At 38.8% G+C, this 23,685-nt stretch overlaps 2 protein-coding genes across 2 annotated transcripts in view; one reads left to right on the forward strand and one right to left on the reverse strand.

Annotated features, from left to right (window-relative positions):
• Positions 1-1,541: 1,541 nt before the first annotated feature.
• Positions 1,542-13,785, reverse strand: MCFD2 (multiple coagulation factor deficiency 2, ER cargo receptor complex subunit). Its single transcript, XM_032215832.1, is given in 6 exon segments — positions 1,542-2,637; positions 2,640-2,672; positions 2,675-2,696; positions 3,691-3,850; positions 6,045-6,199; positions 13,703-13,785. Coding segments are annotated over 5 exon segments (438 nt in total). The 5' UTR covers positions 6,197-6,199; positions 13,703-13,785; the 3' UTR covers positions 1,542-2,566.
• Positions 11,184-23,685, forward strand: part of TTC7A (tetratricopeptide repeat domain 7A) — a 162,790-nt gene continuing 150,288 nt past the window's right edge. The window contains 5 exon segments of the mRNA XM_032215831.1: positions 11,184-13,847; positions 17,499-17,549; positions 17,552-17,661; positions 21,062-21,092; positions 21,095-21,229. Coding sequence (XP_032071722.1) covers positions 13,676-13,847; positions 17,499-17,549; positions 17,552-17,661; positions 21,062-21,092; positions 21,095-21,229 — 499 coding nt within the window. The 5' untranslated portion in view covers positions 11,184-13,675.

Below are 23,685 nucleotides of genomic sequence, written 5' to 3' on the forward strand. Positions count from 1 at the left end.
TTCAGGTAGGGTCGCAACTGGCGCACCAGGCGAACCTGGGCAAATGCCCCCCTGGTCACAGCCGTCAGGTGGTGATCAAAGGATAGCTGTGGATCCAGGAGGACTCCCAAGTTGCGAACCCTCTCTGAGGGGTGTAGAATTTGACCCCCCCAGCCTGAGTGATGGAATATTGGTCGAATCTTTGGGAGGGAAGCACAACAGCCACTCGGTCTTTTCTGGGTTGAGTACAAGCTTGTTAGCCCTCATCCAGTCCATAACGGCCTCAGGCCTCGGTTCATCACGTCTGCCGCTTCATTGAGTTGGCACGGGGCGGACAGATACAACTGGGTATCGTCCGCATATTGATGGTATCTTATCCCGTGCCTGCGGATGATCTCTCCCAGCGGTTTCATGTAGATGTTGAATAGTAGGGGGGATAAGACCGAACCCTGAGGCACCCCATATGTTAGGGGCCTAGGGGTCGACCTCTGCCCCCCCACTAACACCGACTGCGAACTAATCAGCAAACTAATGATACTTAACTCCATGCTTACAGATGACTTCATCCAGTGGCTTCATGCAGATGCTAAATCAGAGTGGAGAGAGAGCCCCAAGTAATTGAAAGAAAAGCAAAGTTACTTCATTCTCTTTCTGCATTGGTTTTTTAAAACAGCTACTTGCACATACAGCAGTCCTACTGCCTTCCTCAGTGATCTATGGCCCTTGGCCTAATTTCAAGAGTCTTCTACAAACAATTAGTTCAGACCTCGGACAAGAAAACTCTTGACTCTGATCTGAAAGTCCAATGGGCAAAAGGGCTGCTAGTTTTAGCCTTTTCTACAAATGACATCTGGCCTGGAATTGGCCTGGGCCCTGTATAGAAAAAGGATTTCTTCACCCTTGCTTGAATCATGGCTGTGCCTCTTTTTTGTGGGTCAGCACCACCCCAAACATTTTAGGGGAGCCGAGGGCTGCAATGGATGGAGCAATTGCACAAAATGGATGGGGTTATGATTTCAGAGTGGAATTTGGGGGAAATGTCTGTATTTTAAACTACATAAAGCCAATATTAAGATTCATAATACAGTTCTCCTGTATTTCCTGCCACAAATTGTAGAGAAACACAACAGAAATGCCTTGTATCAACAGAAAAAAGGTATTGTGGGGGAAAATGATAAAAGATCATCACATACATCCAGAAATAAGAAATAGAAGCCATACTTCTTTGTACATGGACATGACACTGAAACATGTGGGGCTTGGATTGCCCTGGTGTGAACACTGTCTTGCCTGTTTTGATCTCCTTGTAGACACCTCTGCATTGGGCTATGTTATTGCTTCATTTATCACAATTCATTGAATGAGAAAAACCTGGAAGGGTTCAAACATGCTAAGCAATAAATCAGAACTGCAGTACAAACCCAGCTTAGTTTGTTGGAATTGCAAAACTCATTAAACCAAGATAAAATATATTGCATGCCTGTATTTTTCTAAACCCGAAGTATCATGTTATAATTTGTGTATTTTAGCATAAATAAAAAACAAACGTCTGTGCCATCATGTAATATAGATGTTGCAATCATATGATAGATTTTATTGCATAATTAACAAAATGCAATTATTACAGAATATAAGAATATTTCTTTACAGAAAATAGATCTCTATATAATTTAGAGAATGTCCTATGAGTTTTCAGCTTGTGAAATACAACATATTATTTAACCAATTAAATTTATAAAATGAGGCAGACCTATAGACAGTTACATTATTTTAAATCTACAGGATATTACTGAATGGTATAGGACCAAAGATTGCTGAAAGCTCCAGAATCTTTTTAAATAAGTAAAACCATTCAAATATTTAACCACTCTCCTCAAAGAGTTAATTTTAAGACAAAATAATCATTCATACTTAACACTAAGAATTGGTGTTAAGGTACATTGGTAGAAATCTTAACAAGGCAGCTTGTTTTTTCCACGGTTACAAAAATTTATTTAGCTAGTATTGGAACAGGTTTTGGTAAAGGATACAGGTGAACACTGGCATTTAATCTACATTTCCAGAAACACCATTAACAAATAAACCCAAATGGGCAGATTAAAATGCAGAGAAATACTGATACAAGGGAAAACCACTGAGACACACATTTATGTTCGCAATGATTTTAATGAATATTTCACAGCACTTCACTTTTTTATTATCTTCTACACTCAAAAGAATGATAACTTTTTCTGGTTTCATACCTACTTAATTCTGCAAGGAGAGTGAAAAAAACACACATATAAATATTGATTAAGTATAGGTTTTGCCTTATAAGGCAAATGGCTGATGACTGCCAAATAAACTGCTGATAGGGCGATGCATTATATTGCTCAACGTGGGTTTGTTATCCATATCACAGCAGACAACAGTTTCCATTACATTCCATTATTTTTACTTTCCCAATATGTAACACATACAAGAATAGCAATTCCAATGGTGACATGTACCAGCCTACTATTAACTTCGCAGCTCAAAGGCAGAACACACCTACTAATTTATAATAAGAATCACATTGAATTGGGCCCATGAAAACTGAAGGTAGTTCTTATTCCATTGACCTAGCAAATTCAGCATAGTCGATATAACCATCATTATTCTTATCATCATCGTGCAAACACCATCTATCAAGTTAATTAGTTCATCTTCTTTATTGTCTGAACGTGTTCCCCATCACCCTAGAAAGGAAAAAACAACAGATGAGTTCTATCAAGGAGTTGGCTTGGAGCCTCTCTTTAGTACTTGCTTCTTGATATTATATTGCTAGAGAGTGAAAGATTTGAATGGATCTGGCAAATAAATCAAAACTCAGAAGGTACAGTTCTCTACAGGTAGTCCTCAAAGTATAACCATTCATTTAGTGACTATTTGAAGTTACAATGACATTGAAACAAGTGATTTACGACCAGTTTTCACATGACTGGTGCAGCATTCCCATGGACACTTGATCAAAATGTAGACAATTGCCAAATGTTATCACAGCTGCACCATCCCAGTGTCATGTGATCACCATTTGTAATGTTCCAAGCCAGTTTCTGAAATCAATGGGGAGACAGATTCACTTAAGGACCACCAGATTCACTTAACAACCGCAGTGAGTTGCTTAACAACTGTGGCAAAAAAGATCATAAAGTGGAGCAGCTCTCACTTAAAAAACTGCCTTGCTTAGCAACAGAAAGTTTGGTCATATTGTGGTCATAAGGCGAGGATTACCTGTATTTAAGTTTAATTTTCTCAAATAATGCTGTATTTTTTTTTTTGCTGATTTGCTCCTTAAGCTATTTCAAAGTTTTCCAATTTACAAAACTGATAATTCTGCTAGAACTATCTAAAGGTCTCTAGCACATATATATAACTATAACTATAACTATATAACTATATAACTATATATATTATATGTAACTATATATAAGTATATAGTAATAACTATATAACTATATAACTATATAACTATATAACTATATAACTATATACTATATACTATATAACAACTATATAACTATATAACTATATAACTCTCTCTCTCTCTCTCTCTCTCTATATATATATATATATATATATATATATATATATATATATATATATATATGAAATACACAATATTACATATATCATTTTTCCAGGACTGTGGAAAGGCCCATCAAATTCCCTGTTCAGACAAACTATATGTACCTGTTTGTGTACATGTGATATTGCAGTGGCAAGTTCAAGACCATCAAGCAAGTTGTTACCATCGTAATCATGCATTTTGAAATAATGAAGCTGCAGTTCTTGTGGTGACATATCAGATTCTGGTTTCTCAACGACACCATCTAAATGTTCCATAATGTGGCTATAAGATAATACAGTGCAGCTGTCAAAACTTCCATACAGATACACATACAGATAATTCAACATATTGTGCTCATCCAGTTTCAACATTATTTAATAAGACACAATTGCCTCAATTATGCAACACATTGAGTCATACCACATTGTGTATAAAGTGCAGTATTTATCTAAGAACATAAGAACTGCCCTACGAGATTAGGCCAACACCCATCTTAATCCACTCTCAGGAGTGTTCTCAAGCAGAAAATAGATTGAATAGATTTATTCCTTTGCAACTAATATCTCAAGGCATACTTGGAGATAATGTTGGTCTTGAGAATTAATAGATTTTGACATAATGTCTTCTATGAATATATCCAATCCATTTTTCAAGCTAATGAACTAGTGCTATCAATGTGTTGTGTCATGAATTCAATTGGTTAATTATGTAGTATGTGAAAGATTTGTATGTTGTATGTTTATTATACTTGTATGCCGCCCTATTCCGAGGGACTCAGGGCAGCTAACAAACAAGTGGGGAAGGGGGAGATACAAAAAACAAACAAGACAGAAACAAGATACAAAAAAAACAGATTAAAAGGTACACAACATCACAACAATTCAAGTGGAGCTGGGAACTCATCAGTCCCAGGCCTGCCGGAACAGCCAGTCTTGACGGCTTTGCGGAAAGCCTGAAGAGTGGTGAGGGTCCTAATCTCCACAGGGAGATTGTTCCAGAGGGCCGGAGCAGCCACAGAGAAGGCCCTCCCCAGAGGAGTCGACAGGTCAACATTGGCTAGCTGATGGTATTCGGAGGAGGCCTAATCTGTGGGATCTAATTGGTCGTAGGGAGGTAATTGGCAGGAGGCGTCTCTCAAGTACCCAGGTCCGATACCATGTAGGGCTTTAAAAGTAACGACTAGCACCTTGAAGCGCGTCCGGAGTCCAACAGGCAGCCAGTGCAGCTCGCGGAGGATAGGTGTAATGTGGGGTGTACCGAGGTGCACCCACATCGCTCGCGCGGCTGCATTCTGGATAACCTGAAGTCTCCGAATGCTCTTCAAGGGCTGCCCATGTAGAGCGCATTACAGTAGTTTCCCTTTCTTTGTTTTAAACATCTTTTCTATTAGCATCATTGAGTAATCCCTTCACTAGAAAATGCTCCCCCTCCATATTCCTCTGTCATTCATTTTATTTATACACTATAATTCTCTCAATAGTCTTTTTTTCCTAAGGAGTCCTCAAAAATCTAGAAAAAAAATCTTCAGGGCTTTCTGATCATTTTGCTTCTCTTTCTCTATAGTTATTGTGCCCTTTCCTCAAATGCCAATACCAAAATTGTACGCAGCATTCCATATCTAGACATACCATAGATTTGGGCAAGATCATTACAATGTTGACATTTTTATTTTCAGTCTTTTCCTAGCCTGGTATTTCCCTTTTTCATACCTGTTGCACTCTGAAGTGACAACTTCGTTAAGATCAGGGTCTTTCTAATGTCTTAGCATTCTAAACAAGTAGACTTCAAGTCCCAAAATTCCCAGCATTAACCATACTAGAACTCTGGGAGTTGGTCTGCACATCTAGTGAGCATTCAGGCTGAGGATAAACTGAGGTGAGGACTGTATTGAGTTTTATTCCAGATCCAGCTCTTAAAATCAAAGTGCATATTCCTTGAAGTAATAATTGGACCAGATGGAACTCTGGTCCAGATGGACCAGATGGAAAAGTGATAAAAGAATAGCCCAAATTAATATACATCTGCTGACTCTTAAGAATACTTTTCATGATTATAACTGTACAAACAGATACTGCAGTTGCTCTTAGCCAAAAGGCCTTTAGTTTCTCCCTAAATTAAAGTACAATTTAAACAGATTTCAAAATGAATGGAAAAAAATTAAGTGCCTTTTTCCATTCATTTTGAAATTTGGTTAAATTGTTCTTTAATTTAAGGAGAAAACTAAAGGCCTAAACTAAATTGTTCTGTTAATGGCCGAGGCCTTGAGTTCTGTAATTCTGTCATAAAGAAGTTGTCAGTTAAAAAAGTGTCCATCTAAATTCTACTTGTTAACTTTGCAAGTATATTAGTTGTAACCTTAAATTCCCAGATTAATTCATAGATTATGTATTGCCTGTACTTGATCACAACTCTATCTATAAGGGAAGAATAAGAGATAAAACTGAATTATATAAATATCAATTTATTGAGTACATACTCTTTGTCTTGTACCATGTTCTTATCAAGACGCATGTTGGGCTGATGGCTTCCATCCATGTGATCCTCTGCTAAAGAGATAACGGAGGTAGCAAGGATAATACAGCAGAGAATATCTATGCTATAAATCCTTGGATGTACCATAGCCGCCATATTCTATTAAAAAAATACAATTTATAATGTAATACTTTAAGCATAAAATTAAGAGTCTGCTGCTTATTTGCAAACACTGCTTTTAAGACTAAATATCTCAAGCATAAATTCCACTGCTTCTACAAGAAAAGAATACTATACATCCTCACCATAAGCACCAAAAATGCATCTCAAAACTTTATCTTTCATTTTCCCTTTGCTATATGTGAATAAAATTAATAGGTTGAAATATTATGTATTTCAAATTATTGTGATTTTATTCATATATATTACAATTTAATGTGGTCAGAGATTTTTAAAATAGGCACAATAATACCTTTAAACAAATCAACTAAAGATAGATGAATAGCTACAACAAATTACTCTGGCACATATGACTTTTTAACATTACGTGTACATTTGGCTGATGTAAATATTTCATAACTCTTAAGACGAAGCCAAGCACAACTTTTTTTTCCTACTCAACCCCACCTATTCAATATGCACCAGCCATCACTACCTATCAAAAAATATCGCTATGTACTGAACTTTGAATTGTAATTTTTGAAGTCATGTCAATAAACCTTTAAGTTTGGAATCACAACAATTTTCCGAAACAGCTAATTCATTGACTTTATCTTGCAACTGTATGAGACAAATTTTGCAATAGGTGTACGTAAGAGTAAACTCACATATGAGTTTTACTGGCTATAACACCATACTATAGTTGCAAAACTTATTCCCTGAGCCTCTCAAACAACTGATATCTAAATATGTTACCAACATTGAAAACAATTAGACCCTTACCATAATATTATGAAAAAGTATCCAGTTTTACCAGACATAACACAATGTTGCATTTGTAAAACTTTTTCCTTAGAGCCTTCAAAACAGCTGAATGGCAAATATGATATCAATATTGCAAGCAGACAGAACTATGTATTATGAGAAAGTATCCATATTGGCTTCAAAACTGTTTGAACTTACATTCCTCCAAATAAATGTCAGAATTCAGATACCATTTGATACAATACAATAACGTAACAAAATAAATGATAGTGCCAATATTAAGAGGCACCTATGGAAAGCTGTTTTTTAAACTATGGTAACTGTGCAAACTCTTAAGCAGTTATTACAATTATTATCCTCCTATCCTGTCAATCTAGGAATTCAAGACAAGAAAAAGAACATCTTAAGCAAGAGACCTGCCTCATTTTAAAACTTTGCAATATTAAGCATTTATGTCTCAGCTTTCTAGGCAAATCATCTCAATGCAACTTGCAAATTTCCCGAGTTAATGTAACATCACATAAAATCAAGCAACGGAACGGAGGGTATTAGAATGAGCAACAGACTGTAAAAAAAAACCAATTTTGTTGTATTTAAGTACAATGACAATAAAGATTATACTTGATAACTGCAAGTATTCCTGGAGTGCTTGAAAAATTGTTTAAAACTTTTTGTCCACCAGTAGAAAAGAATATTCTGCCCACTTTTTCATTTCAAAATAAACTCTACTTCAAATGCTATTTAACTGCGATCGCAATTTGCAGCCACGAAGTTGTGTGTACCTGTTCCAAAATTAACCTCAGCCAACTATGAGGACTGCAGGATTAGTAGCACTTCGAAGGATCTCCCCACTACCAGGAGATGACTAACGGCTCCAACTGCTTGGCTTGCAAGTAACTGTGAGATTAGGACCGGACGGGAAAGCAGGCGGTACAGTCTCCCGCAGGCACAAGGCAAGCCCCGTCTTCTGGCCACCGGGAGATCCCGGCTACAGACGCTCGTCCCGAAACACCTGGGTCCCCACACCTCTTTCCCAGCAATTCCGCCCTTAAGATGACACTGTCCGGCCGGGAAGAGCAGCAACACTTATAGAACTGACCCTTCTCGGCCACCATTCCCCACCACTCATGTCACCTCTGACCTTCAATACGTCAAGAGTGCCACGCCTTCTCCTCGGCGATTGGCTACTTTCTTTGATATTTTACGTGGGATGAGAAAAAAACAAAGCCACATCCCCTACCGAAGGGGTGTGCGCGTAAGAAATCAGGTATGTCCGCAGAGGCCACGCCCCCACTCATTTTATGACGTGGCTTCATTCCTCTTAGGTTCGGAGGAGGAGCCTCTGGTCCCCGCCCACCTGCGCTGATACGTCGGGCAGGTTTTTTTTTTGTAGTCGTCATACGGAAGAATTTCCTAGCCAGTTGCTAGGGCTACGCTAATGACAACTCCTTCGGCGAACTGTCGTTGTGTTTCCGCGCTTGTTGCTGTTCTTGTGAATATGCACATTGGTGCATAAGCGCACCAACTTGCCTAACCGTCCCTGTCCTAATGTTTCCTTTCATTCGTATTCATTTCATGTATTCAAAATCATGTTTATACTTATATATGTGATCTAATACGTGCTTGACGAAATAAATAAATAAAAATTAAGATTGTTTCGATTTCTTGCAAATAAATAAATAAATAAAAATTAAGATTGTTTCGATTTCTTGCAATGGGATTTTTTCTTTCTTTCTCAGCCTGGTTCTTTACTGAAGGCAACGCGACTGAAGCCCCCAGATTGGAAACGCTGAATTAATAGAATAATATTTATGAGCTGGGTGCAAGATCTGGTTTGTTGTGAAATTTATCCCAGGTAGACAAAGAGAGATGATACAAGGACCGCAGCAACAGTGCAGCAAAAAACCCCAGAAGGCAAATAGTTTTGTTTTCTCGGCTTTTTTGCTGTGCTCTGATGGTGGTTCTGATTTTTGCAGCAGGCATGTTGTATTCCTGCTCATTTTCAAATATTACTGCATTCATTTAGGGCTGCAACATATAAAGTTGGAAAGCCAGAAGAAAGGAACACAAATATTAACAAATGAAAAGAATAAACAAGCATATTGTTATACCAGTTCAGTTTTTATATAAAACTTGACCCCATGAAATATTAATATTTCATTTTATCAAAACGGTGCCCGTCTGAAATAAAATAGCAAAGACATTGTCAATCCAGGATTACAAATATGGAATGGTATTCCATTGTAGCAAACAAATAGTTTTTGCTATGCCAATGCTTCATTAATATTTCTTAAGTTATTACATTACAATCATTTATACAGAGTTCCAAATCACATTCATATTTAATGAAATCATATTTGAGCCTATTCTGTGACAATAAGAATGGCAAAGTCCCCCCCCCCCGCTTATTGCACCTGTGAATTCCTGTCCTATATTTTTGTTCAAAATATATCTCCTACATATGCAAGGACAAGTGGGACAAAAGACTATTGGCTATCCAGATTGCTTTATGGCTTTCCTGGAGGATAAAGTTTCTTCTGTCTGCTTTGGTTTGGAAAACAGTTGGCCAAAATCAAGTGAGGTGAGCTAGGAGATACTTTGCATGTCTCCTTGCTTTGTTTGCATTTGTGGAATCTGACAAAATGAAGAGTCCATGAACCTTGTCATTTGTGGATTGGACCCATGCTCCCCCTGGCTTCAGTGACAAGCATACAAATAGGGCATAACGTCAAACTGAAGGGGTACTTAGATCTCACTCGTTGGGCCACCCTGAAAACAGCGAAGGATCGGCCTGCAGTGCTTCTGCCAGTGAAAATGGAGCTTGGGAGGGCTGTAAACGGTCCTCCCGGCTCTGTTTTCGGCTGGGACAGCTTCCTGCCAGTGAAAATGGAGCAGAGGACTGGCAGAGGGCTGCAGGAGGCTGTCCCGGTCACAACCACTCCTGCACAGCCATGACCACCTGGCGCCCAGAGGTCAAACACAACCCTCAATGAGTGGCCCTCAATGAAACTGAGTTTGACACCCCTGGCACAAATGAATCTTTGATGAGAAAGAGGCCTATTATCAGCCATCTTGAAAGAGGTACAAATGCAACCTGTCTGTGAAGAAGCCTTCTCTCAATTGGTTGCATTTGTCAAATTTGCTTTGTCTTCACCTTCGCTTTTGAGCTGCCAAGGTGCCAGTATTTCAACCACAGAGGATCCTAGAAAAGATGCATTTTAGTGTTCCTATGTGATTATGGCACAGTAAATGGAGGAAATGGACCCCCTGAGTCTTATTTGACATCTTGATTACCATTAATCATGGCATCCTTTTGGATTGCCTGCATGGTTTGGAAGTGAGAGGTATCATTTTGTGATGATTCTGCTCTTCTGAGCCCATAATTCCAGGGATAGGGGATGAGCCATCAAGCCTCAGCTGCTCCAGTGAGGGATGCCATAGGGGGTAGACCTCTCCCACATTATTTAATATCTATATGAAAATCCAATATATGAAGTATATTGATCCAGGGTGACATATCAGCTAGAGAGCTGTAGCTATCTTGAATTTGCAGCTGGGTCTGGATTGGGAGGAACAAGCAAAACAGAGCTGCTGGATGTCCATAAACATCAATGGGAGGGGCTGATTCAATGGGAAGATATTTGTGGCCAGAACGCAGTAGATTAGACATTGATTTGTCTAAACTTTGCAATTAAGAGCGAGAAAACTATTATTATACTTAAATCCAGGCAGACAATTTCAATTATTGTGTGTTCAGAACAAAGCCCCCCCCCCCCCCAAAGACCTATTCAAACTGTATCTTTCCCCTAGGGGACATCCAGACAATGTGTTTTCCTTCAGTTTGTGAGGCAATACAAAAGTATACCAGGCTAATATTCTTTTACTTGCACAAGCTTGGTAATGTAGCTAATGAGCAATAGTATCCTAAATATTGTGGGTAACTTAAAGGTAAAGGGTCCCCTTGCACATATGTGCCAGTTCTTCCCAACTCTAAGGGGCGGTGCTCATCTCCGTTTCAAAGCCAAAGAGCCAGCGCTGTTCGAAGACGTCTCCATGCTCATGTGGCGGCATGACTAAATGCGAAGGCGCACAGAACAGTTACCTTCCCACCAAAGGTGCTTCATATTTTTGTACTTGCATTTTTACACACTTTTGAACTGCTAGGATGGCAGAAGCTGGGACAAGTAACGGGAGCTCACTCTGTTATGCGGCGCTAGGGATTTGAATTGTCAAACTGCCAACCTTTCTGATCGACAAGCTCAGCGGATTACTGTGCATGTGGGTCAACTTAAGATGCTATAATTGATATATTTTCTTGCTGTCAGGATCAGGTCATCCACTGAAGGCTGGAGCAAGGGTGGGAGGGGGCAGGTGAGTAGGGAAGGGAGTTCAATCATTTGTCAGAAACTTGGTTTCTGGTTACAACCTCTGGAGATCATGGAACTACATTAGCAATAATAGTTACACCACAATCTTTTAAGCAGTAGATTGGCACCTCTTTCAAGTGACCTGTTAGACTTGTATGTACATCAATAAATGAGTAAACAAACAGGTTGCAGAGAATCATTAGGAAGTGGCTGCTTGTGCAAGATCTCAGTTCTATTTGGCGCAGGTGATTGTCAGCACCCGGAGGGAAGATTGAGACAACACACATGTGCTGCCAGCATGCACAGGGCTTAGGGGGCAAGCAGTTCTTGCCGCTGGATTACTGTGCATGTGGGACCCATGAATGGGGACTTCTATTGACAGCTGATGCTTTGTAGATCACACTTTTAGAATTCTGGGTAATGAACAGGTTTATTTTAAATGGTAGGACATTATAGGATGATTGTATGATAATAATAAAGAAACAGCTGATTTATGACTAACAGTGCTTAACTGACCTTGGCTGAATTTTCAAATAAAAGGCTAAGTAGAGTAAGAACTGGTTAGTATTTATTTATTTATCTTGTGCCTTTGAGTCAATGTTGACTCATGGCAAAACCTTAGATAAATCTATTTAGTTTTCTTAGCAATATTTCAGAAATGGCCTGCTATTGCCTCTCCCCTAAGGCTGAGAAGAAAGTGACTGGCCCAAAGTCACCCAGTTGACTTTGTGTTTAAGGTGGGACTAGAACTCATAACCTCCCAGTTCTGGCCTGGTTCTTCATCCACTGCAATAAACTAATTTGACTCTCAGTTAGTACTTGGTCACAAGGAAATCCCAAATCTATAGGCTCGATTTGGGAAATTAAAAAGATAACCCAAAGGAAAACAACTTCCACATTGTTTCCAGGTAAATTTCATTCATGTAGTCAACAAGAGTCAAAAGATTCATTGCAGCCCCTTCCCAATGAAATCTAATCAAGTTTATTCTTTGCCCATGCCTTAAAAATGTCAAATGATTATTTTATTTAATGCTTCAGAAGAGGGGGGGAAAGTTATGTTTCATTTTGATTGGTGCTAGGATCTCAGAAATTATCAATAGCACAAACTGATAATTTGTATTATTTTAAAAAACCCATGCACTAAATTAAAGCCAATTTTACATGTAAAAATGTTCTTAAAATGGGTTACATATAACTGAATGTAAAAGATAGCCATTAAATCAAATGGAATATGCCTTCCCAAGGGAATGTTTCATATTCCACAATTCCTTTAAGCAAATGAAGCCCCATTTCTCCTTCAAAAGAAACAAACTGTATTTGTGAATTTTACTTTCCCATAAATGTAAATCCTGACACACATACCTATTGGCTAATATGACATGCTAAACCTAAGTTAATAAACACTAGAGCGGTGTAGTGTAGTGATTAAGGCACCAGGCTGGAAACCAAGAAAATGTGAGTTCTACTTCCACTTTAGGCATGAAAGTCAGCCTGGCTGATCATTCTCTCACAGTCCAACCCACCTCACAGGGTTGTTGTTGTGGAGAAAATGAGAGGCGGAAAATGAATTAAGTATGTTTGCTGCCATGAATTATTCATAAAAAATAATAGTGGAATTAAAAACATTTTTTAAAAAACATTACTGTGTCATTTTGAACCTCGAGTCTTAGGACAAATTACCCAAGGTTGATCTCCGACAGATCAAGCACAGTCAAAAGAAGGGAAAAAAGGAAGTTGGAGGTGTAGAAAATCTTTTTGGGACGACCCAAGATCCAAGGACACAGAGGAAATAGCAAAGGAAGCCCTTCTGCTATCCTTCCCTGGTACTTCCCCCGCCCCCTCTAACCCTTAACTTCCAGACCATGCCTAGTACTCAAAGTGCCTAGTACTCATCTGAAAAGTAAATAGAGGAAAAATAAGACTTCCTTTAACTACTGATCCGGACCTGTAGTACAGGCCTGCCGATCGGGGACTAGCAGTAAACAGGCGGCGTGCTTCTGACATAGGTCGTTGAAGTCACTTCTACTGCAGCTCCACTTTTTTTGCTTCAGTCCAGCACGTTTTCCAAAGGTTGCCAATTATTTTCCGTCGGAATGCCGGGACCAACTGGTGAATGGTCCCCTCGTAACTGATCTCAAAGGGTTTTTTGCACCAAGAGGTTGAAGAAACCCGGGCTTCCCTTCCCAGCGTGTCCAAAAGAAATTGAAAGCTTGCTTATGCTAGCTAGAGGAGGGGAAGGGAAGGGAGGGGTGGGGAACCCGGCGCTTCCCGAGGCGCGCTGCTGCTTGCTTGCCTGCCTGCCCGGGACTTCCCTGTTGTACATGAGACACCCACCCACGCAAAGATGGCTGCGAAAGGCTCGCATTTTCACCTGAAAATGGAAGAGGCGATCGAGAGGTACAGGACGGATTGCCAGTGGGAGATGCAGCTCGCCATGGTGGCGCAGATGAGGGCGCGGACGTCCAGCCCTCGGCACAAGGGGGCTAAAGGAGCCGGAGCCGCACCGCAGAAATCTGGTAAGGCAGTCAAGCCGGCCGCTTGGGATTCCCCAGTGACCGGCTGCCCTTCCGTAAAATATAAAAAAATGGAAGCGCCCGCCCGCCTGCCTGTCTGCCTGCCCTTGTAAGGGTCAGGACGCTCGCCCTTTCTGCCGAGCCCTATTGCCCAGTTCCCTTGCTCAGCTGAAAGTGCTGGGTTCGCACAATGTCACGAACCATAAACTCATCCCCCGAGCTGGCTCGGCGCGCTTTCCGACAGATTCACCGCGGTCAGCTTCCGTCGAACCCAACCTCTCTTTTCGAAACCCCGGGGCTGGGGTTGCCTCAGCCTCAGCCTTAACATAGGCTGGCTCTGATGAAGCGACGGCTCTGCCTGGTGTGTGTGTGTGTTATGTGTGTGTGTATGGTTGGGTTGTCTCTCTTAGCGTCCCGTCGCCTTTTGGGGGGCGGAAGGAGATTTATTTGGCGGCGGGGGGGGAGCTCACCCCATTCTCTGCCCAGCAACTTTTGAAATCATCCCTGGGGCTTAGCAATGGCTTGTTTGTAGAAATAGTGATAGTTTCTACAGATAGTTGAATAGTATGGACAAAAGGCTTGACAATGCACCTTTCACCGCACCCCGGACCGGTTTTACTCCAATTTGTCTCCCTCCTCCGCTGCCTCTCCCTCTCCTTCAGCTTTGCTCGGTACTCTTGAAGGAGGCTGCTCTACCGCCCTCAAATGCTCCTCGTTCAGAATCAGTTCTTGGGTGACCTTGTCTTTAAGAGAATATAATCAGTGCCGCTCCCCAAGCGATGCTTAGTTGAATGAACCCAGTGAAATGTGCTCTCCTGGGGAATAAATCTCATTGAATTCACAAGCGCTTCCTTCCAAATTAATATGTAGAAGATGACTGTGGGTAGGTTTAGCACGGAAGTAGCAGCCTATTTGGACACCGACACACACTCACACACATACTGAAAGGAGCCCAATGGTGGAGTTATCCATTACCCAGGGTAATGCTTCCTCCTCCTTTTTCTGACCCGCTGCTGACCGCAGAGGTCCTTGCTGAGCAGCTGCCTGATTCTGCGAGGCCGGACCATCCGCTCTCCTTTGGAAGGATAAAGCAGCCTCTCAGAGTGAGCATCAGGAAAAGGCAAAAAGAAAGACCTCTGAGAACAGGCTGCTCTTTATGTCTGTGCCAGCCATCATGATTGGCTTTGGAAGCCCTGAAGCCCTTGGAGTTGGGTGGCTGTGAAAAATGTGAATAAATAAATAAAATAATTAAGGCAACTAGGACTCTCAGGGATGCTGAGCTCGTCAATCAGAAAGGTTGGCAGTTCGGCGGTTTGAATCCCTAGCGCCATGTAATGGAGTGAGCCCCCGTTACTTGTTACAGCTTCTGCCAACCTAACAGTTTGAAAGCATGTAAAAATGCAAGTAGGAAAATAAAGACCACCTTTGGTGGGAAGGTAACAGTGTTCTGTACACCTTCAGCATTTAGTCATGCCAGCCACATGACCACGGAGACGGTTTTGGACAGCGCTGGCTTTTCGGTTTTGAAACGGAGATGAGTACCATCCCCTAGAGTTGGGAATGACTAGCACATATGTGTGAGGGGAACCTTTACCTTTACCTCTTAGGCTAGAATAAGTATGGAGGGGGCAAAATGCAAGAAGGGTTCCTCTGCTTCTGAAAAAGGTTGCCCCACCATCAAATGAGACCAGGGTTGAAGATGCCCAAATGGTGCCATCAAGACTGACTGGGATGCTTTGCCACTTCTCATGTCCCTATCATGTAGATTAAGTCTCCACACCTGATGGTATTTACATGTGTTCAGTTACAAAATGGGTTGGCTGAGTATCATGGAATTTTTGGCTCACTATTTCAGACGTTGGTTGGCTTGGAGAACTTTAGCGGCATTCTTGGGGGGAAATGGAGCAAGATAGATAGAGGCTAAGTAAACACAGTTTCAATTTTAAAGCGAAACCTTTGAATAGAAAATAAAACTGTCTGTGAAACGTAGAAAGAGGAATGAACTCACCAGCAGCTTGGCTGTCCCTCCTCCCCCCCTCGAAACCTTTGCCTCAAACCACAGCCATTTTGTGTCTGTAGAGGGGCTGTGTCACTAATTTCAAGTTATCTTGTGGACTCCACCCAAAAGCATAAATGCATGCTAGTTGCACTATCAGCATGTATGTTTCCCTCAATCAGTTTTGCATATGCAATTCTTCCAGGGAAAAAAGTGTGGCAGTAGTGGGTAGGAGTGATAAGGGACAAAATAAGTGGAAAGAAAAGGAACATCAAATAGTTTGTTTGTTTTTTAAAGGAGGAGAATATGAGACAGCTTTGCTGTTTCTTTGGGAATAATTCTATTTTAGAGAGTCAGAATAATACAGTAAAATGCTTCTGTAATATTAAATGGTGTTTGAGCTCATATGGTTAAAGCTTTGTTGTCCTTTCCAGTAATAGATTGTATTTTCTGCATGTTTACTTTATATCCAATACAGTTGCTCTTATAAAATCTGAGGCAAAACAACACTCCAAGAGTAAAATTCTCCATATTATTGAGGAAAAATTTGCACTGTTTTCAGTGTGGTTCTGCTCAGATAACTGATTGAAACAAGGCATACTCAATATTAAATTGCTATGCAGTATTAATCATATAGTTTTTTTAAAAAATTTGTTTAAAGTAGTGTATCAATTATGCAGTGGCAATCATTTTCTTGATCTTTTGATATTCTCTCTGCACACTTCTGGTAGATGTTGTTTTTGAACTCAGATCATATTTATGATTACGTAGCTGCTATTTATGGCTTGAATGTTTTATTAACATTTTAGCTTTTAATTTTATCTTCTGCCATTATAAGTATCTCATTATCTTAACCTGTCATAAGACCCCCATGGGCAAACAGGATATGGGCAGACATGAAATTAGCGACCACAGGGATTAATAGTTGAATGTGCAGACCTATTGAGATAAATTAATAGTTTAATCATGATTTGACTCGCACAGGGCAATTATGCATCTCAAAATGTATTTGCTTAATACTTTCTGGAACAGATTGTGAGGTTGAAAGATAAGGGTTTCGGGGATGAGAAGCATAGAAAGTCACATTGCACAGATTTTTGACTCAGATCTTGATGCTGGTTAGAGTACAGTTTTATGTATACATATTGATAAGTAAATAAGTAAATCCCTTGTGTTCAGTTATTATTTATTATGTAATTATAGAGAGACCTGCAGAAAAATTTGGATTTATAAAGTCTTATTGATTAGATTTCTAGAACACAGTAACAAGACATTTATATAAATAATTGTGATTTTATTTCCAATAAAGTTTTCATGACTGAATCAAATTCTGTCCATTTCTTTAAATAAGCCAACAGAACAAATTGATGTTTATTTCTCTAAAGAGTCATAGTTACAAATCTGAAGTAGAATACATGACACAGGATATTCATGTATATGTCTAAATAAGAAAGTTTCTAAGAAATGTCTATAAATGTATAGATAATCACTTAAGTTGGATTCCTATTACATAAACAAGTTTTGCACTCTGGGCAAATTTTCTTATGCGAGGAAATGTTTATATAATGGTTAAAACTCTATGTTTAGCTTTCTGTCCTGCTATATATGGGAACATAACACAGTGTGTAATTTTTTATTCCATTGACTATGTCTTGCAGAGGACTATGAGAATCTACTAGCTGCGGAGGCACTGCTGGAGCTGTGCTTAAAAGAAACCTTGCCAAAATCAAAGAAATCATGCCATTAATGGAAAAAAACGAGCCCAAACTGAGTGACGCCAAAAAGTTTTTGACTGACATTCTAAATCGAGGAAAATTACTGGTAGGAATTCTAGATAGAAATAAAAAAGAGCATAAAAACACTGCTAATGATATACATTCAAATGGTTTAGATAATAAAATGTTGGAATCTTTAATCTCGCCTGATGCATTTATAAAAATCTGAAATAATTGCTTTCTATCTGCAGCAGCTTTTATTCAAAAGAATGTTGGGGTTTGTTATGATTTACTAAATTAAACTTTCAACACTATACAACTTAATAGGCAATTCTGTCCTCCAAGAACCAACCCTTCTAGAATGGCATTATCCATATGAAGAAATGAAGGCATTAGCAGGTTTTGAGGGTTTGCAGAAGTATACACACAATTTAGGGACACCAATATCAAAGGTTGCCATTGAGGACCAAACATAAACAAGGGTCATGAAATATTGCTGACTTGGAGGAAGGAAATAATAGGGGATGGCGTGGTGGGGTAGAGAATACAGTGTCCTAGTAAAAGACATGAGTGGCTAAGTCCAGGGTTTCCAAATTAAAGCTACTAAGACTCTTGAACATAACTTTGAGAAGGTGCTTTGGAATGTGTGATAATGTGAGCACAGCCACCTCTTCTGTCTTTTCTCAGAATTCTATGTGAGCCTAGAAAAAGGATGCAGCTATTTTAGTAAATCAAATCAATTGACTCATTAAAACAACCACATCTTTTTTCTGGCTCTAACAATGCCAACAATGTTTTATTGCAGATACACTTATGTTTCTATAGATCTATTTTAGGAGTGCTAATGATACAAGAGACTTGCTTTTTTTAAAAATAACAACAAGGAGACATCATAATGGGCAGAACAAGTCTAACTGTACAATTTATTGTTATGGAAGCTGCCAAGAGACTCTTTCTTTGGCCTGCTACTTGAACAATTCCACATGGGGTAGTTTCAGTGGTGGATATTGGTACGCCCCGATATGGACGTATCGGTGCCTGCTGGGAGCACCAGGTACCGTTACGGTACAGTGCTCTGGAGGGCCCACCCGCCCGCCCACCCATGCTCCTTACCTGTATTCGAACTGTTCGGGGCTTCCGTGCAAGCACACCGAGTGTACAGCGCCTGCGCGACACCCGCCAAGCAGCTGGTGTGTTGCGGAGCATTGGAGGCAGTAAATACGCATGCACCTACTGCACGCATGTGTGTGCATGCTGCGCGTGTTCATGTGGTGGCGGCCAGCCCCGTTGCACCGTACCAGTTGCACCAGGATCCGGAACCCACCACTGGGTAGTTTATTCAGGAGTCATAGCTCTAATTCAGCATGGTGGGATTTTATGTCTCTTTCAAAGTCCCAACTTCTAAAATCTGCATTAATTCATTAATGTGAGTTTTCGTTACAAATTGGGAAAGTTACTCTTTTGTACAAGTATTATATACAAAAATGAGGAAAGCTTGATAAAAATTTCACATTTCTCATATAGCTAGTCCTCAACTTTGCTAAGTGAAACAGTTGTTAAGTGAGTTTTGCTCCGTTTTACGACCTTTTTGCCATAGTTAAGTGAATCACTGGAGTTGTTAAGTTAGTAATACAGTTAATCTGGCTTCCCCATTGACTTTGCTTGTCAGAAGGTCTCAAAAGAATACTAAAACTGTCATAAATGTGAATCAGTTGCCAGGTATCTAAATTTTGATCACGTGACTGTGGGGCATGCTGCAACAGTCATCAGTGTGAAAAACGGTGATAAATCACTTTTTTCAGTGCTCTTGTAACTTCAAACGGTTACTAAATGAACTGAGGATATCATGTGGAAGTAAGTTATACATCCATTTGGATCTAGCATACCTATGAAAAAATAATCTGCCAATTTTTCCATTTTTTCACTTGGAGTTAATTTACTTAATTTAAATGGCTAGCAAGGTGGATATTATAGTTATGTTAACCATGCACTGATTTTCATGCTCTGAGGCAAACTTCCAAATCTAATCTCCTACAAATGGCAACACTGTCTATCCCCTGGCTATTTTTGGTTTGGAAAATGTGAATGTGACTGAGAAATAGCTGTATGAACCATAGGGGGATCAACCATTTAGAGGGGGTGTTCTTAAGTTTTAACCTTTTGGGTTGTTACAGATAAAGCACTTTGTGTGTTTCAAATCTCTCTATTGCTTAAAGCCATAAACTGGGCTGTATTCATAATGTGTTAGTCAAGGTTGATGGCCTTTATAGCACTGTGGTGCTCAAGCTGGTATACTTGGTAAAACAGGGCAATGGTTACTTAGAAGGGATGCAGTTAATGCTGCAATTAAATTAGATGTAAGAAGAGGCTGATGTAGGATTTATTAAGTAAGATTTAATTTCCCTTGTTTGAAGTGCTGTAACTTTTCAAAGGATAGCTGAAATGTGTTATTTATATTTTTTATATAAAATATATATAATATATTATATATGTTATATTTTGCTGATATAACAATATAACAAACAGAGAGTGGAAGTGTGACCTTCCTCCCATATTTGGGCATACCAGGGGTTGTGACTTTAAATATATATATATATATATATTATGTATGTATGTATGTATGTATGTATGTAGTATTATATATGTATATATGTAATATGTATATATGTATATATGTATATATGTATTATGTATATATGTATATATTTATATGTATATATGTATATGTAATATGTATATATGTATATATGTATATATGTATATATGTTAATGTATATGTATATATGTATATATGTATATTGTATATATGATATAGTATATGTATATATGTATATGTATATATGTATATATGTATATGTTATATTATATATGTATATATGTATATATATATATGTATATATATTGCACACACATATATACACACTTTGATTGCAGTTTCAAAATTCCTGAAGAGATGCAAAGTATTTTCCTTATGAAGAAATTTTGGGTAAGCAGGGCAGAACGTTAAGCTGCTTCATAAATATATACAAAGCAGCTTAAAGGTTTGCCCTAAATATTTTTATATAGGTAAAAAAAAATAAGCAGGGCAAAACTTTAAGCTAAATATATATTTTCAGCAAACTTGTAATCCAAGTCAAAGTACACTGTAACTTCTACTTCACATAGGTAAGTTGTTCTTGAAAATGCATGGAAGAAAATCAGATGGCTCCATCCATTGAACATAACAGGAAACCATGCGGATCCTCTGTTGTAATGACAGAATGTTCCTCTTCTTAAGAGCTGCCTTATTAATTTCAGTAGAAAAGAAGGTCCAACTGCTATATTTTTTCAAATTAACCGAGGGATCTGCATTCTGCACTCATTATATTTCACATGTACTTCAAAGCTCACTAAGGTTTTGTTTAACAAAATGCTTGATTCCATGCAAGGTTGAACAGGAATATTTCCAAACAAACATGTGTTTAACCACAGCTTTATTATATTACTAAGACATTTTAATTTTCCAGCCAAAAGATATGACAGAAGCAATGTTGCTCCTTGCAAGCTTCATTATATTGAAGGTTGTTTACCGAAGACTTTGAGCCTGTATGCAAGAGGTGGCCTCGAAGACCTTGTATAGAGAAAGAAACCTTTATACAAGCTGCGTCTGCTAACCGAAGCTTTTGTTATTAAAGGTATGGGGGTTGTCTAGGTCATGGTTTCTGATTTCCACTGCGATGATGCTTAGAAAATCAACTCATATAAACCTTGTTTATTTTATCCTGCAAACATTTTATTTAATTTAGTTGAAGTTGCACTGATTTAAATTTTAAAAAGCTGATGAGCTATGGAATATCATAAACAAAATTCTAAGTCATATAAAATACCTATGCCTGATTAAAAGATTGAATTTTGATTAGCCTTGTAGTTATCAATTTTTTATTTGTAAACAATCAAACAACATTCTGCATATTCTTCAGTTTCTTTGATCTTCAGTAAATAGGTTGAAATTAACTCAACAGGGAAAATCAGTAGCACTGTAATATTTTGCTTTTTTAAAAAGAAAAATAGGAGAGCATGACAGTGTTGCAATACAAAATACTACAGATTTGTATTTTAAATGTCATGGGTTTTTCTGCTCTGACATGGAATATTATGCTGGCTAGAGAATTCTGGCTAGTTGAAATCCATGTACCATAAAATTTGTCAAGCGGTGAGAAATGGTGCTCTACCCAACTCTTTGGACTATATATGACATGGTATCTTTGGAAGAGTAAATGATTATTAAACATGTTATATATATTGCAGATAAGCTATGAAAAAGACAGAAAAAATAAGTAAAGGTGGCAGAAGAGGAACAATATTTTTTAAAAAAAATCAGCTCAGTTGTATGTAAAAGATTCAGGAGAAAGATCTGAAAAGTCAAGAGCGCTGCCTGATGACATGAACAGGGAATAAATATCTTAAACAGATGTCTGCTTCCACCCAAATTAAAGTGACATTGTGTTTGTAAGGAAGCAGTGGTTCTTAAACTAGGGATGCCCAAAGAGATAATTTGGGCACAACCTGGGGTACTAAAGGTAATTTCTTGCTTGGGTGGTCAGTGGATCCAGATTGAGACTGATGCTTGTGCAAAACAACGCAGTCTGATTTCTTTTGTGGAGTTTATGGCAATATTTAAGACAGTGGGGAGTGGGTCAGTTTTAAAGACCCACTCTATTGGCAGATCCACCATGGGCTCTTTCCTACAGCTTTTAGTGCTTATCAAACTGACAATATTTGATTCTTCTTTCCTTTGTAGAATTACTTACATTTCTCCTTGCTGCATTTTCAACCATTGTACAACACAACAACAACAATAATATCTCTTCTATATGTGTCTGTTATTCTATGTTTGGAAGAGAGGGAAGAGAGGGTTTATGATTCCGCTGTTTTTCTGGAAACCCTTGAAAAAAATACCTCTGCTTGCATTCTTCATCTTCTGTTTCCTTTCAGTGCTGTTTATGACTGCTGCTGAAGTAGTTGCTCTCTGCCTATCCTCTTCTAACCTTTTCAGCATACCAATCCACTTATTAGGTGAATAGAGGCTGGAATGATCAGATACCTTCAACTGGTATGTAAAAATCAAAGCTAAAACACCATATTACTATTGCAATGATCCTTTTGAACAGCAGGCATCATGTTGATCTGTGCTTCCTAAGGAGCCACAGTTTAGAATGTACTGCTATTCTATTGGCTTTGGGGAAATGCATCGTTGGTACCTATTTGTGATGGCGTAGCTATTGGATTAGAAAGGCTTAAGCATTTAGAAATGATATCCTCCAGTTAATAATAAGAAATCATTAGAAACTTTGATATGTCTGACTTACTTACAGAGTGTATAGTTTATTATTATTTTATTTGCTACCATGAAAAGTTCCTAATTTCACACAAATTTCTTTTTGCTAGCCTACCTGCCCACCGTTGCTTTTGTGGACATCAGATAGTCTATGAAGCATTCTAGTTTGCTTCACTATTTAATTTAAATAGGCCTTTCCTGCTTACCACGGTTGGCACAGTGGTTAGAATTCAGTACTGCAGACTACTTCTGCTGACTGCTGGCTGCCTGCAATTTGGCAATTTGAATCTCATCAGGCTCAAGGTTGACTCAGCCTTTCATCCTTCCGAAGTGGGTAAAATGAGGACCCAAATTGTTGGGGGCAATATGCTGACTCTGTAAACCACTTAGAGAGGGCTAGAAGCACTGGAAAGGCAGTATATAAGTTTAAATGCTATTGTTATTACAATATATAGCTTAGTTGCATAAAGATCACATATATGTTCCCGGATAGGTATTTCTGAGGACAGTTTAACTGATAGCATTTTGATATTACTTAGCTTAGATTGATAACATGCTGTCTAATAATTTAAAATATAGGAGTCATTGATCAGGTTCACTTAACACATTATGGCTATGATTCTGAAAAAAGAAGGGGCTTATCATTGCTTAGCTATATTTGAGTACATATAGACTGCTATTCTCTTCTATGGTTCACCTACTAAATATCCAGAAATTACAAATATAACATGCATTTGACTTGTATGACCCTAAAAAAGTATCTGTTAGTAAAATTTGAACCAAAAAACTTTCAAGGGAGAAATATGATAATGA

This window comes from Thamnophis elegans, chromosome 4, assembly GCF_009769535.1.
Source record: "Thamnophis elegans isolate rThaEle1 chromosome 4, rThaEle1.pri, whole genome shotgun sequence".
NCBI classification, from domain to species: domain Eukaryota; kingdom Metazoa; phylum Chordata; class Lepidosauria; order Squamata; family Colubridae; genus Thamnophis; species Thamnophis elegans.